Raw genomic sequence first — 16,203 nt, forward strand, 5'->3', positions numbered from 1 at the left:
CAAGCCAGGCAGTGCTTTATTCATGTCAGGCAGCGGGACACCCCAGACAGGCAGGTCAGCTGGACACAGCTATTGGGCAGCCCAGCCCTGATCTGCGACAGCTCTTCAGAGAGCCAGGGGCTTCATCAGAGAGGCATTTTGGAGAGTGTGCTACAATGTATCTGTGCAAGAGGAAGGCACTGCCATCCGAGGCCGCAGTGACACAGCAATGGCAGCCATAGGCCTTGCGCAGGGCCAGCGGTGGGACCGGCAACCTGAGGGTCTCCAGCAGCCAGAGGGTGACGCAGATGGAAGTGCTGGCCTCTTGGGAAGATGCCCTTGGGGACACTGGGACAGGGCTGCACAGTGGTCCTGACAGGCCACACCTCAAATGCAGACTCCCGAGCCCATCTCTCCTCACGCAGCAGGCTGGAGTGCACATCCAGCCAGGACTCTCAGGGCCTCTCCCTGCAAGTGCAGGGGGCTCCCAAAGGGCCTGTATCCCACAGACTGGGTTCCTCCTACCCCTCAGACTAGGTGCTCCTGACACTCCAAAACTGCAGGCTAGGTGCCCCCCAGCCCACCACATCCCTCAGGCTGGGGCCCCCCAGCAAACCGCATCTCTCAAGCTGGGTGCCCCCCAGACCACCACATCCCTCAGGCTGGGTGCCCCCCGGCCCTCTGCGCCTCACAGACTGGGTGCCCCCCCCCCGCTCACCGCGTCCCTCAGGCTGGGTCCCCCCGGGCCCACCGCGTCCCTCAGGTTAGGTGCCCCCCGGTCCACCACATCCCTCTGGCACCTTGCGCCCCACAGAGATTTGGTGCTCCTGACAATCCACACCCCACAGGCTGGGTACCCCCCCCCATCCCTAAGGCTGGGTGTCCCCCAGCTCTCCGCGCCCCACAGAGCAGGTGCCTTCCCAACACACCACATCCCACACACAGGGTGCCCTCTGACCTGCCGCCTTCCAGAATCAGAAAAGCAGGCTCCTGCTATGGAGGAGGCGAGCCCATTCTCAGCAGAGGAAGGGACCCATGGCATTCCCACCCTCCTGCAGGAGCAGTGCATGTCTTGGTTCGCATTGCGCTCCCATCACTCAGGTGTTTCAAGAGCACCTTCCCCGCCGTTAGGGCAGCCCCGTGTGCTGGGCACACCCAGGCCAGTCGCTTCATGAAAAACATTCCTCATGATGCAGAGCTAGGCAGGGAGCCAGGCTGCAAGGCTGACTCCAGGGGTATCTGTGACACTACACCCCATATTCATCATGGGGGTATGATTATGACATAATTATGATGCAATTTGTACAAGGTGAGTCATGTGACGTGTCTAAGGAAAAGTCAGGATTTGCTGAATATGATTATCTTATGTGTGTGCATACTTCATTTTTGTATCTAAAGTTATGAATATTGACTATATATCTGAATTTCAAATGTAGTTACACCGAAGGGACCTCATTTGTAGGCAAGATGCTTCCAGTCTAGACAGCTGGTTGGAAAGGGCCTATTCAAGATAATGGGCCATCAGGGGAAACAACAGGTCTTAGGAGAAGCTTATTCCTCATCTGGTGAGCCTTCCTGAGAATGCTCCAGACAGCCTGTAAGTAATGGCAGCTATGACTCAGCAAGGGCATGTGACCAGACCACATGACACTGATCTCCATTTTTCCACAAACGGAGCTGAGAACTGAGGTTGGAACAAAGGGTTCCCGCCATAAATTAAAGCTATATAAGGTGGGGTGTGACATCACCTAGGGGCCTCACTCCCCACACAAGGACACTCCTGGAAAACCCCAAAGAGCAAAGACTGGACTGGGGGAAAGGAAGTGTTGGTCCTAGGCTAAAAGGATTTTTAGCCTGTGTATGGAAACCTGGTGAATTGCTTGTATCATCAGCCAGGGTGAGAGATTGCTAATTCGTATCCAATCTATCTAGTAGTTAGGCTTAGTTTGCGGTTTTGTTTATTTGCTAGATAATCTGCTTTGATCTGTTTGCTATTATAATCACTTAAAATAGATGGTTTTGTAGTTAATAAACTTGTTTTATGTTTTAATCTAAACCAGTGTGTCTTTGAAGTGTCTGGGGAAAATCTCAGCTTGGTTTAACACAAGCGTATCGTGCATATTCCTCTCCACATTGAGGGAGAGGCGAACTGAATAATAAATTCAATCTGGTTGGGGTTTCGATCAGGGCAGGACAGTACAGCTTTGGGGTCCTAGGCTGGGGAGCTGGAGGTTGGCTGTAGCCTCTCTATTGTTGGTTCATGCAGTGCCTGGTCAGCCTGCATGTAACTGCAGCTGGGTGTGTTGTTGCCTGTGCAAATGCTGGTGGGAGTGTAGGTCTGGGAGCAATCTACAGCTTGTTACAGCAGCACAGTGTGAGAGGGAGCCCAGGCTGGTGAGTCAGAAGGCTCAGTGGTACCCCAGTCCCAGGTAGCACCCCAGAGGGAACCCGTCACGGCATCCATCCACAACCCCAGTGGCCAAGCAGGAGAGATCCGAGGGTCACTGGGCCATGGGGAGCTGAGAGCGGCAGGCACCTGCATGTCCCTGTACACCATCTCGTACTGCTGGATCATCTGCCTGCTGATTTGGCTGCCATGGTACACGATGGCATTCATCTCCGTCCAGGTGCGGAACTCCCGCTCCCAGTTGGTGATGGTGGAGAGCGGCGCAATGATGAGGAAGGGACCATGAATGTCCATCAGGAAGATCTCAGAAAGGAAGGTGATTGACTGGATCGTCTTCCCCAGGCCCATCTCATCCGCCAGGATGCAATTCTTCCTGCAGATGCAGCACAACACACATGGGGACACATTACGCATGGGGACACATTTAATAGGCAGCAGGTTTAAAACAAACAAAAGGAAGTCTTTCTTCACACAAGGCACAGACAACCTATGGAACTCTTTGCCAGAGAATGTTGTGAAGGCCAAAACTATAACAGGGTTCAAAAACAAACTAGATAAATTCACGGAGGATAGGTCCACCAATGGCTATTAGCAGAATGGGCAGGGATGGTGTCCCTAGCCTTTGTTTGCCAGAAGCTGGGAATGGGCAACAGGGGATGATTACCTGTTCTGTTCATTCCCTCTGTGGAACCTGGCATTGGCCACTGTCAGAAGACAGGATACTGGGCTAGATGGACCTTTGATCTGACCCAGTATGGCTGTTTTTATGTACACAGCATGTTGGGGAACCCACAGCACTGACACTGCCTGCCTTGCCACCTTGGGCAGGTCATGCCACCTCTCTGAGCCTGGGAGCACTGGAGACAGAATTGTCTCCCAGGGGGTTCGGAGGGGGAACTTAGGGCCTCTAAAGCACTACGAGATGCTCACATTAAAGGTAGTCCTGGGCCAGTCACCAAAATATCTGCAAATTACAGACCCAAGGTCAGTGGGAAAATGCTCACACAACTGCTGTGGGTGCACACACAAATCAGGCTACTGTGCATGCAAAGGCTAACCATCTGCATGTCCATCTGCTCCAGGTATTTGTGCATGGGTCAGTGCACAGCACTGTGCACATTTCTGTCTCTTAAGGGCAGCTGTGTCCCTGCTATTGCCAGGGGCACACCAGCATGGCCAGCACCAACCAACCAACTACCCAAGGGACGCCCAGTGGAGTCGTCATTCTCCTGAGGCCTCACCAGCCCCAGGAACGCACCAGCACCTAGCACACACTTCATGCCATCTGGGAGGAGCCAATTTCATTGGTATTAAACAATCATAAAGGTAAAATTACAAAGAACAAAACTATATTGGTTGCTGCTGACATGCACCCTGACAGCAAGGGGAGTAGTGACCCATCAGACCATGGGAGTGATAAGCCCATTACTCCTGGGGGAATTCTGCACCACTGTGCCCATGCAGAATTTATGACCCCTGCAGATTTTTTTTTCCTCACAGAAAACAGATTCTGACAGGGAGGCACTGCAATTACACCTTTCGCCCACCAGGGGCTGCTGTGGCACCAGAAAAGAGTGCAGCTGACTCAGGGCCGGAGCAGCCAGCCACCACAGAGAGGGAGCGGGAGGGCTGCCTTCCTCACAGCATCCTGCCCGCGGGGCCAGGTGAGGAGGTATGGGATATGTGGGGGCAGCCAGAGCAGGACACACGGGGCTGCTGGGGGGGTCACACAGACTGGTGTTCAGAAGGGCTAGTGGAGGGCATAAACCGGGGCGGGGCACAGGAGCAAGGGGGGTGATAGCATGGAGACAGGGGCTGATGGGAGTGGGGGTGCAGGGACACATGGGGGGGGGAAAATGCGGAGTGTCATAAATATAAAGGGAAGGGTAAACACCTTTAAATCCCTCCTGGCCAGAGGAAAAACCCTTTCACCTGTAAAGGGTTAAGAAACTAAGATAACCTCGCTGGCACCTGACCAAAATGACCAATGAGGAGACAAGATACTTTCAAAGCTGGGGGGGGGGGGGGGACACAAAGGGTCCTCTCTGTCTGTGATGCTTTTGCCAGGACCAGAGCAGGAATGCAGGTCAGAACTCCTGTAAAGAGTTAGTAAGCAATCTAGTTAGATATGCGTTAGATTCTGTTTTGTTTAAATGACTGAGAAAATAAGTTGTGCTGAATGGAATGTATATTCCTGTTTTTGTGTCTTTTTGTAACTTAAGGTTTTGCCTAGAGGGATTCTCTATGTTTTGAATCTGATTACCCTGTAAAGTATTTACCATCCTGATTTTACAGAGGTTTTTCTTTTACTTTTTCTTTAATTAAAATTCTCTTTTAAGAACCTGATTGCTTTTTTCATTGTTCTTAAGATCCAAGGGTTTGGGTCTGTGTTCACCTATGCAAATTGGTGAGGATTTTTATCAAGCCTTCCCCAGGAAAGGGGGTGTAGTGCTTGGGGGGATATTTTGGGGGGGAGATGTTTCCAAGTGGGCACTTCCCCTGTTATTTTTGTTAGACACTTTAGTGGTGGCAGCATAAAGGTTCAAGGACAAAAGTTAAAGTTTGTACCTTGGGGAAGTTTTAACCTCAGCGGGTAAGAATAAGCTTAGGGGGTCTTTCATGCAGGTCCCCACATCTTTACCCTAGAGTTCAGAGTGGGGAAGGAACCTTGACACGGGGACAGGGGCAGGGGTAGCTGAGTGGGGATGGTGCAGAAATGGATGGGGGGAGGGGCAGATGTCCCTGACTGAACGAGAAAGGCTAAGGGTCAGCCAGGGTCTGCATGGGGGAGGCTCCTTAACAATCCCTTCTCCCCTCCCAAAAAAACCCACTGTTCCATACCCCCCCACCCACACCCAACAATCCTCCAGGCTCACTCCCAGGTGCCTACCCAGCAATTACTTCCCTCTCCCTCAGCTCCTCTGTTATCCCAATTCCCCCAAATATTTGCACTGCTTCTGAGGGGTGCGGTAAATATGTTTCTGTATTGTAGTTTAAAGGAATTATTACTCAGTGTTCTGTATTAATATGCCTAGTAAGGAATCTATTTGTCAAAACACATTTCCTGAATTTTTTGTTGCTGTCCATATGGTTACAGATATACTTGCTAATAGGTATTTTGAAATAAATTACCAAAATAATTGAAACTGGCATGATTATATAGTGTTATTTTGACAAATAAAATATGCAGAATTTTGCAGAATTTTAGAACATTGTGCGCAGAATTGCTAATGTTTTGGTGTAGAATTCCCGTAGGCATAGCTCATGCATCTGCTTCAGGAAGCACCCTTCCCCTCCAATGGCAAAACGCTCCCCCTGGCCACTGACATGTGAAACACCAGCAGTGCTCCTTGTGGTGGGGCGTGCTCTGGCCCCTGCTCACCTGTTGTACCAGTTGAAGAGCAGCCAGTTCATCCCCTCCAGCTGGTACTCCCGTAGCTGGTTGCTATTCTTATAGTCCCGTGACTTCTCCAGTTTCTGCCAGAACTCAGAAGCGGGGCGCTCCTAGAAGGGGGAGCAGAGAGCATGACCCACGGAAAAGAACAGGCTAGTGCTCAGCGAGGTATAGCTGCAGACTAGGGACAAGGGACAATGCTGGGCTCAGGCTGAAAAGGGAAAACTTGGGAAAGAGGTTTCAAAATTATTAGCAAGCATCAGCTGATCAACAGCAAGGCCTCAGCCCCTAGATCCCAGCACCTGATTTTCCCCACCCCAAACGTGGGGGATGCAGGGGATCTGGGTCTCAGGATCAGAACAGCAGGGGGCTGCAGGTCAGGACTGAGGGGCATTGGCAGCACTGTGGAGGGGTCTCAGGATCAGAACAGCAGGGGGCTGCAGGTTAGGACTGAGGGGCATCGGCAGCACTGGGCGGGGGCTCAGGATTATAACAGCAAGGGGCTGCCAGTCAGGACTGTGGGGCATCAGCAGTGCTGGGCGGGGGCTCAGGATCAGAACAGCAGGGGTGGCAGGCCAGGATCCAAAGACATCAGAAGCACTTAACCAGCACTTGTGCTAACAGGCCTCCCTCTCCCCGCGTCACAGAGCGGCCAAGAAGCCGAAGGGTACTTTACCACATGTTTGATCTCTGGTGGGATCTGCAAGGTCTCGAACTCTTTGATTTTTCCAGGGTCAACGTCTTCCTCCAGCTCCCAGGTGCTCTCCTCATACGGCAGCGAGCACCACTTGACCAGGTAGTGGGTCACCTCCTGCAGCGCAAGGAGAGGTGTTTCGGGATCAGGGAGGGGGACATGTTCTGGAAGGCGAGGACCGGGGGCCACGCATTCTCTTGCCCCATGGGCTGTAAGCCCCCAGCATTAGCATGCACACACATGAGTGCCAGCCCACCTGCCTGCACGTACTGCACACACAAAGACATGCACTCACACACGTGAAGACATGCACATGAGCCTGCCTGTCTGCATGCACACACGTGAAGACATGCACACTCAGGCCGCGCAGACCCAGACCTCTGCTCAATCCAAGCCTGGCCCAAATATCCCCCTGCATGGGCTAGGCCCTCAGGGTTCAAGGTCTCCTCCCCAGGCCCCAGATGCCAGCCGACAAGGAACACAACACACCATTCTCTGCAGGCTAGGGATCAAGGATCAGGCAGGGACTCAGTGCCAGCCTCAGGGGATCACCCCATTTCTAGCCCCCTGCTCCCAGCACTTCTTCCCTCTGGGTTTGCTGAGTCAGCACTTGGTAATAACTACACTGGAACCAGCGTTCCTGAAACCCACAGCTCCCGGCAGGTCCCATAAACAGGTAAATAAACTTGCCTTCCCAGAGCACTTCCACTGAGCTCCCCCTGGGCACAGCCTCTGCCCTCCCCACTGTGCCTTGTTCCCCCCGCTTCCAGATGAAGAGCAGCTGCATGCTAGGGGTGGCACTCACCTCCCCGGTGTCAGAGTCCTTCGTGTGAGCCACCTCCAGGATCCGATCCACCTCCACGTAGTCTGGGTTGAACAAATCCTCGTCAGGCTGGTGCAGCGGGAGGAGAGAGAGCGACACATTCAGTTTGCCTGCTGGGCCGAGCAGAGCGAGGGTGAAAGGGACATGGTCCCAGGGCTCCACAGTGCAGGGAGCAGATACCGGAGCTGGCCCCTGCATCTGCCTCCAGGGGGCCACCAGGGAGGTGTCTGGAGAGCAGGCCCCTTGCTGTCCTAGAACACATGAGAATGCTGGCTCTGTGCTGCCGCTGACGGGAAGGAATGTCTGCCTGAGCTCAGCGAGCGAGGAGCTCACACCTAGGGCACAAGCTAGCTCAGAGCCCAGCCCTGTGTGCTCGTGAGTCCAAGGGCTCCCGCCGATGAGCGGCCAGACACAGCCCCAAGCAGGCCTTCACACCCCTCCGTCCTGGCAAACCTCAGCAACCCAGGTCACCTGCCAGACACAGCCCCACCTGACTCTCCTCGGCCAGCTCAACACAGCCAACAGCCCGCAGCCTGGCACCAAGCTGTAGGGGACCTCACCTCCCCACAGTCCCACCACTCTCCCTGACAGGAGCAAGCTGCAGAGGTGTCACTGCCACTCTGGCAGGCTGTGGGGAGGGAGGGGAAGGAGTTCGGTTTCCTTGCTGCGCAGCTTAGAGGCCGAGGCAGAGCACGACTTGCACCCTGCCCGGGGTTAGGGGCACGATGCTCTCCAGTAGGGACACTGCGTCTGCACACTGGGCAAGGGCTGGGAGTTGGAGCCCCTGAGGGTTTACAGCCACGCTTACAAAGACATTGCCATTTCCTCAACGCTGATTTACACTCGCCAGGACATGGCACAGGAGCCGCCGGCAAATATCTCCAGAGTGAATGTTAGGAAACGGCTTCCAATCTGCTCACAAAGAGGAGGGGGAGGGAGCAGCCCAGCAGGGCCTGGGTGTTTATGGCTCCTTCTCTCCCTGCAACAGCCCTGCCCCAGGAGATCTCGCTCGCCCGCACCACGAGCAGGCACACTGCATAGATGAGTGCGTAATGCCAGAGGGCTCTCCAGGGAGCCACGCTGCCCCCACTCCTGCAGCTGAGATACATCATGGGCTGCAAGAGGAGTCCAGATGCAGATGCCACCCCATGTTATACATCCCCTGCCCCGATACACACTGCCCTGGCATGATAGTGCCACACACACCCTGCTCACACTGCCCTGATACACGCTGCACTGGCATGATGGTGTCACACGCCCCTGCTCACACTGCCCCACTACATGCTGCCCTGGCACGATGGTGCCACATGTCCCTGCTCACACTGCCCCAATACATGCACCCTGGCACAATGGTGCCACATGCCCCTGCTCACACTGCCCCACTGCCCTGGCACGATGGTGCTGCATGCCCCTGCTCACGCTGCCCCACTGCACACTGCCCTGGCACGATGGCACCATACACCCCCTGATCAAAGTGAACATGACCTGCTAAATTGAGGCACGAGGTGCCCATGCCAGGGAGAAGCCACAGGGGGTTGGGTTAGCTCACATGTGGCAACGCTGGCCTGAGCCCTACGTCCTTCCTTAGACAAACGTGGATTGTCAGTGTGATCCCCCAGAGCCACGGTGGGTTGGGGGCAGCAGGGCTGACAGCTTGCAGTCATGTCTGGCACCGTGGGGGTGTCACTGGTCCCACAGGCACTGCTGAATACCTCTCCCCCTGTCTGCCTGGGCTGCTGTGAGGCTTCTCCTGATCATACACACGTGAGCCAAGGAGCAGAGCCCATCCAGTATCCCCTTCAACCCGCTGGCGTTGGGCTGGAGCTAGCAGCCAGCCCCAGGACTAGGATAAAGGCTGCCTGGCTGCCTCCAGCTGGGACGCATCTGTCAGAACAGAGCTGGGGCAGGTCTGGCTGAGCCAGCCGTCAAGCTTAAGCTCCTGCACTGTAACTGGGGACAGCTGGGCAGAGAGCATGGCAGACGGCAGTGCCCAGCTGGGGCTCACGAGCAGCACCCAGCCAGTTCGACTAGCCCAGCTCTCCAGAGAGGAGATAGAAGTGTCAGCCGCCTGGCCATGGCCTCACCTCTGTGAAGATATGCTTCATCTGGGCCTGCTTGTTCCGAAAGCGCTTTATCTTCTGAGAGATCCTGGGGTCCTTCTCCAGCTCTTCCAGCGTCGCCCACTTGCAGTGCAGGTAGGAGCTGCGGAACAACAGGCAGGCAAACATGAAAGCCTGGTGGGTCGCGATCCCGCCCCCCTCCCAGCGTGAAGGAGCCCTCAGTGACCCCCCCCCACTGCACTAAGCCCCTGGTTTGTAACACAAGGCCAGAGGCTGGGGAAACAAATGGCTCCGATACAGCTGAGATTGAGCTCCATGGCCAAGGATGGCAGCGACTTCCTGTTCCTAACACCCTGCCAGGGGCATGGGCTCAAAAGGAAGCCCAGGGGGAGAGGTTCCAAGCACCTAGCCAGAGCTAGCACAGGCTGGGTTTGCATCAAGCTGGCAGCCATCCCAGCAAGGTGGATGCTAGTGCGAGGGGAGCAGCATGGGACATGCACGTGCACACACACCTCTGCACACAGCACTTCCTCATACACACTCTGCACCCAGTGTACGGCCACACACACCTCTCTGAACATCTGTACACATACCTCTGCACTCAGCGCATGTGCACATCTCGCTACACACCAAGTGCGTGCACACATCTGCACACAGCATGTGCACACACACATCTCTGCGTACACCACGTGCATACACACGCATATACTTCTCCACACAGCACTTGCATACACACATCTCTGCACACAGCACATGTGCCAATACAGAACATAAACATTGCACGTACAAGTTTCTGTACTTGACGTAGAATTCCTCCATCTCATAGGCCAGGCCGCCCGGGTGAACCTGAAACCAAGAGTGAGCGGGTTAGCACCAGCCAGCGCAGGGAAGGGGTGCAGGCCAGGGACCTCTCCCCTGGTCAGGGCTCCGACTCTGCTCCTCTGGCCTGTGTGTAAGCTGGAGGCAGAACTGGAGCACGGGAGACAGCGAAGAGGAGAGCGGAGCAGCATGAGGCTCGGGAAGATGACGAGCGCTGCCCCAGGTCTAACTCGAGGTTTCAGTGGCCCTGGAGGGCCAGGAAGGTAACAGAGAGACAGAACTTCCTCCATGCGCTGCCCCAGAATACACTTCCGCAAAGGGCAGCCACATGCCAACAGCTCACCAGGCCCAGGCTCCCACCCGCGTTGGCTCACTGCCCGACTGATGGGCGACGGCATTCCCCTGCCCAAGGCCAGGTGGGCACTACGTTAGCCCCACCCACAGGAAGCACTGGGATCTACCACACCCCAGAAGTGTGGGATCCAGTAGAAGCTGCACACAGCTGGCACTGTGGGGACCCAGTACTTGCACCTTTGGGATGTGCAGGCTCTGCCAGACCCCTCTTCACGCACCATGTCCCAACCCCGCAGTCTACCCCACTGCTCCAGAAAGGGCAGTGTTCCCATCTCTGCCCTTCATGGAGCTGCTCTGTTGTGAGGCTCCTCTGCTGGCCTCACCCAGGCCCAGCAATGGCCATAGTCAGCCAATCAGAGCCCTTCTCTCATCGTGCCCACTGTATCCTGAGAAAGCCCAGAGCAGATGCTCATGGGAGGCAGCAGGGGCTGACTCCTGGTGAAGGGAGACTCCCGGTCAGTGGGCTATGCCTCTTCCTTGGGGGTGTCCAACCCCAAACGGTGTGACATCACATTGCCTCAGCCCCCGGTGAGGAGGTCATGGGCAGCCATAGGGCCATGTCAGTATGCCAGAGCTGTGCCCAGGTGTCTCCCATTTTTAGACACAGGAGGGGAGGGACACTCACCTCCTTCTGCACCAGTCTGGAGGCAAGGATCTTCTCAATGATGTTGGCATCATCCTCAGGGGGCTCCTGAGGGCATCGAAGGGAAAGCAGAGTCAATACCTTGGCCTGGTAGTGGGGCACAGCACCCGCAGCCCTGCCACACAGAGCTCACTGGCTGCCCCACTCGCCTTCCGCCCACTGGGCTCACAGCAGTGTGGGAGCCTGGAGCTGGTAAACAATGGGGTGTTCTTCACAGTCCCAGGTCAGAGGGATCAGAGCAGCACCACCCACTGCTCTTCAGACAGGCCAGGAGCAGCTTCAATGGCCCCTGGATGGGGCTGCAATTTCCAGGGCTGTGTTTGGGGCCAGGAGAGGGGAAGCATCATCCCAGCACCTGGCTCTTCCTGGTGGCACTCAGCTGAGGCCGCCCAGACCCCACCTGAGCCCCAGCAGTGCCCAACGCCAAGGTGCTATTCCCTCCTGGCCACACACACGTAGGGAATGGCACCAGCAAGCCAGGGGATGGGGAGGTACTCTGCACTGGGGGCTGGACAGAGCCTCAGGGCCAGCGTCTGCCTGTCGGTGCGCCAGCTCCAGCCTCTCCCAGGGGCATGAGGGAGCCAGCAGCGCACAGCACACGCACAATGGGGGGGTATGCTGAGGACGACACGTGTCCTCTTCCACCCTGCAATATCACTGGGGCAGAGTGTCCCAGGGCAGGGCATGACTCCCCATCTCCATGGGGAGTGGCTTGTGCTCTGCCGCAAGGCTGGAGCAAGTTTAGAAGCAGACCGCCAGTGGAAGGGCTTGGGTGAGGGGGAGGAAATACAAGCCACAGGCTCCTGAGAGCAGGACAGGTGGGGCACCCAACTACATCGGGGTGAGCCCCACATCAGGGAAAGCCCCACACCTCATGGCTGGCTGCATCACTATCTGTGCCACTCACAAAACTCCCCATCTCCATCCCTGGGGGCACCATGGGGTGCAGCCATGCCCACTGCCTGCACATGAGTGTTGTAAGAGCCTTGTGGGTGGGTTTTGTTCCTAGCCTTGGAAGGGCCAAGGTGCCAGTGGGTTTCTCTAGCCACAGTTGCTATGGTCACCTCTAAAATGCTGGATGTCAGATGGAGGCAACGAATGCAGCCAGCCCCAGTGGCCGCAGCTCGTCGGACTCGCTGGCATAATGCCGCAGGGGAGCAGGAGGCATTAGGCATTTGCACATAGTGACCCACCCAGAATGGGGTTTTCTCCGGGGTGTGCTGGGGTCAGGCCACATTTGCCCTGCCCAGAGGGAAGCAGATGGCAGGTGGGACCAATGGGGCTGCCAAGGACACTTCCCTTTCCCATTTGGATTTCAGCAAAGGATTTGCTGGGGTCTCTCAGGAAATCTCACTTGCAAGATTATTTCCATAGGCCAAGCTAGGATCACAGGCCTGTGACAGTGGCCAAAGGAGAATCAGCAACAGAGAGAAAGGGCCGAACATCTCCCCTGGGAAGAGCAGCAGGGTCGCGTTGAACAGCTCAGTAAAGGAGATGACTAATATTCACGCGGAAGCTTGGCTGAGAGCTGACTAAGGGGTACACAAAGAGAGGCTGTAATCAATATTGAACAGCTTCGCTAAGGGCTGGAGCAGGGAGCGAGCAGCCAGTGCTTGACACTCACAGCAGAGACCCGGCCGAGAGAAGCTGTCAGAGTCCGCCAGGACAGAGCACTGACACAGGGGGACCTGGAGAGAGTAGAGACATGGGCACCGAGAGAGCGTGTAGACAGGCACATCCGAAATGCCTCAGGACTCACAGTGAGTGGCCAGCGTGCCAGATACAAGGTGATGAGGCTACAAAGATGGCGAGCACAGTGCTGGGCTGCAGACAGACCCCATACTCTGGAGCAGGGAAGCGACTGCCCCATGCTGCATGGGTGGGCTGTGATCACACCCCCCACACAGGGCACTGCATTGCCAGAGATGCCAAGAAACTGGAAAGGGGTCAAAGATACCAGCAGGCTGGAGACACTAATCTCCACAGCCTCAGTCCTGACAGCTTAGTGTGGTTAGGGGATGCGGAAGGAGGGACATGGCAGCAGCCCACAGACACCCCGAGGGCATTAATGCCAAGGAGGGAGGGGATCACTGAGTGTGGTGTCGGGGCAGAGCTGGGTGGGGCAGGAAGACAGCCTCCCCTGGGAATAGCCTCTCAGAGAAGGGGCAGAGCAGGGCCTGCAGAAACAAGAGGGAACTCAAGCCCCAGACCATGGGCTGAGAACAGGCCCTCAATGACCTGGCAGGCCAACATGCTGGGGCTCTGGATGGTCCTTCCCATCTCTCAGCGCTAGGAGGTGCTGGGGTTGAAGGCTTCACTTTCGGAGAGCCCCCCGCACACTCTGCAAGGAGCCATGCTGAGCTCAGCTGGACAATGCTCTGGGCAGCTCTCACCCATCCTCTTAGGCACATGCACTGCCCCACACAGCTGGCTCCCCCTCGGACCCACACGCTCCTGCTTGCTTTCAGTACACAGCCAACACCACATTCATGCCCCTCCCTCAATACAGCAGAGCCCCAGCCCCTCTCTAAAGGGACGGCTGGTGCAAGACTGGCTAGCGGGCCCTCCCGTACCTCTGCCTGCCATGCCAGCGTGGACGCGGAGAGCGCAGAGGCTCGCCCAGCTCCCAGCACTGCTATCGTCTCGCCATCGTCATCCACCACTTTGAAATCCAGGTCCTCATTGTACTTCCTCCGCTTCACCTGGCGACCCGAGCGGCGCTTCTGTGTGGTAGACAACACAGGCAATCAGAGGGCTGGTGGACAACACCACCTCTTCCTCCCCATGGCCACGGGGACTCACAGGGGAAGGAAAGGTGCAGGAGGGGAGACAGCGCAGCCACACCTGGGAGAATCCCATCCCCACCCAGGCCTGTGGGACAACGGTGCCCTATGCAGCAGACACTGCCAGAGTGCACAGCTATTCTCACAGTGATTTCTGTCTCTGTCTCTTGGCTCTCACACAGGGCACTACCAGAGATCAGATCCCCCCTCCCCAGGCCAAAACACACAGCTGCTCACATGCTCCCTGAGAACCCCCAACATGGAGCATGGTGTTTGAACCCAGCATTCCAGCCCTGTGGTTCAGGTGCGTCCATTTCGGGCCCATCCTGGTAGGTGCCCAGGGACTGCAATCCTCGGAAACCATGGGGCATTAAGGGCGCCTGGCACCTCTCAGGATTGGTTTAAGCCACATGCTTTTCTAGCCTGGCTCAGAGGTGGCGGGGGAGCACCGAACAGAGGCCAGGGCTCAGGCTGGGGTGAGCACCGAACAGAGGCCAGGGCTGAAGGATGCTGGGGGATGGTGAATCCCCTGTCCAAATCACATGGGCCATCTCTTAGGGGACCCCAATGGAGAGCTGTGCTACTGCTGGATTGCGGAGGGAGGTTCTCAACATGACGCTCCCACCCCCATGAATGGAGCAGGCTGCCTGTAGCACTGCAGCCCTGCTGCCCAGAGAGCCAGAGACCAGCAGGGCTCCACAGTGTTGGGAGGGTGCTGCCCATGCTGTGCTCAGCACACCCTCCCACTGGCTTGAGGAGCAAGGCACTCCCAGACCCACTGAGCTGGGGAGCAAGGGGTCAGAGGGAAACACAGACAAGTGATGTGCAAGGGCAGCGTGCTGACGTTAACCCTTACATTACCAGTTGCAAACCTAGCCGAGGTAGCTATCCGCTGACCAACTGCTACCTGAGCTCAATGCACAGGCACCCAGATGTACGAAATCAGCCGTAGGAAGTCAGAGCTGTGTTAGATCCCCAGGACGTACAACGGGCTCTAGCCAGCTGAGCCCACTGAGGCCAGCGCCCTGCACATACCTGGCTGTCGGCCGACTCAGCAGACTCCTCAGGGCTCTGCAGAGACGGGCTAAGGAGGCCTTGATCCAATTCCAAACTCTCCACTGGGATCTCGTTTTTCCTTTTCCCTTTCTTCTTCTTCTCCACGGGGGTTGGTCCTTGCTCCTTGCTGCCAGGAGAGACGGACAGTTAATCCCTTCTCCAGAGATGTCAGAGCTCAGCATCCAGGGAGAGGCCAGCAAAACCCTTTGCCTTTTTAGTTCTTTAATCCCACTTTGGGGAGCTTCTGCATCAGGTCACCAGGATGCACAGAGGCCAGTGGGGAGAGCTCCCCTTGGGAGTGAACCCCAGCTGTACGCAAGGCACCTGGCCCCACAGTCACAGCGTTCTGACCATGGGCCTGGCCCCATGGTCACAGCACTGCATGAATCTGGTTAGGATGCCTGGCCCCGTGGTCAGAGAGCCACACGGACGTGGCCAGGACACCTGGCCGCACCGTCAGCCCTGTCAGGGAGTGTGGTCTACTGGTCAGAGCAGGTATCTGGGAGTCATAAGAGGAGGTTACCTATCTGTAACTTAAGGCTCTTTGAGATGCATGGAATACCCTACCTGTATTCCACTGAGGGGTCTGAGCATGCACCCGGAGCTGGAGCTTTTAAAAGTAGTAGTGTCTGTGTCCACACACATGCCCTTGGTTTCGTCCGGGGTGGACTGACTGTGCCCTCAGCTCCTTCTCCACCACAAATCAATCAGATCTGCAGCAGAGGGGAAGGAGGGTAGGACTGGAATACAGATAGGAACCACACATCTCAAAGAACCACCACTTACAGGTAAGTCACCTCCTCTTCTTCTTTGCATGACAGTCCCTATGGTATTCCACTGAGAGTGATTAACAAGCAGTACCTTAAGTAGGAGGAGGGTGTGAGGATGACGACGATTAAACCAGGGAGAGGAGGATGGCTGCGCCGAAGGAGGCATACGTAGTACAGTCCCGCACCAAGGTGTAATGGGAAGAGAAGGTATGTACTGAACTCCATGTGGCTGCCCTACAGATGTCCATAAGGGGCACGTCATGAAGCACGGCTGCAGTTGATGCTTGAGCTCGCGTGGAATGGGCCCATATCCCACGCAATGGAGAGAGCCCTGATAACCGGTAGCAGAGCATAATGCACCCTGAAACCGACTTAGAGATCTTCTGAGCGGAAATCACTTGTCCCTTAATGCATTAAGTTA

General features: G+C 56.1%; 1 protein-coding gene across 10 annotated transcripts in view; it reads right to left on the bottom strand.

The window, feature by feature from the left end:
• Positions 1-16,203, bottom strand: part of CHD6 (chromodomain helicase DNA binding protein 6) — a 178,460-nt gene that overhangs the window by 67,670 nt on the left and 94,587 nt on the right. For 9 of the 10 annotated variants that reach the window (XM_043527369.1, XM_037915471.2, XM_037915475.2 and 6 more), the window contains 9 exons: positions 14,992-15,139; positions 13,747-13,896; positions 11,156-11,221; positions 10,145-10,203; positions 9,382-9,499; positions 7,280-7,366; positions 6,457-6,591; positions 5,769-5,890; positions 2,516-2,759 (listed from right to left, as the gene is read on the bottom strand). In XM_043527369.1, coding sequence (XP_043383304.1) covers positions 2,516-2,759; positions 5,769-5,890; positions 6,457-6,591; positions 7,280-7,366; positions 9,382-9,499; positions 10,145-10,203; positions 11,156-11,221; positions 13,747-13,896; positions 14,992-15,139 — 1,129 coding nt within the window. Of the gene's footprint in view, positions 1-2,515; positions 2,760-5,768; positions 5,891-6,456; positions 6,592-7,279; positions 7,367-9,381; positions 9,500-10,144; positions 10,204-11,155; positions 11,222-13,746; positions 13,897-14,991; positions 15,140-16,203 lie in introns of those variants that run through there. The other variant, XM_037915478.2, reaches the window with a different exon arrangement.

Source organism: Chelonia mydas, chromosome 13, assembly GCF_015237465.2.
Source record: "Chelonia mydas isolate rCheMyd1 chromosome 13, rCheMyd1.pri.v2, whole genome shotgun sequence".
NCBI lineage: Eukaryota > Metazoa > Chordata > Testudines > Cheloniidae > Chelonia > Chelonia mydas.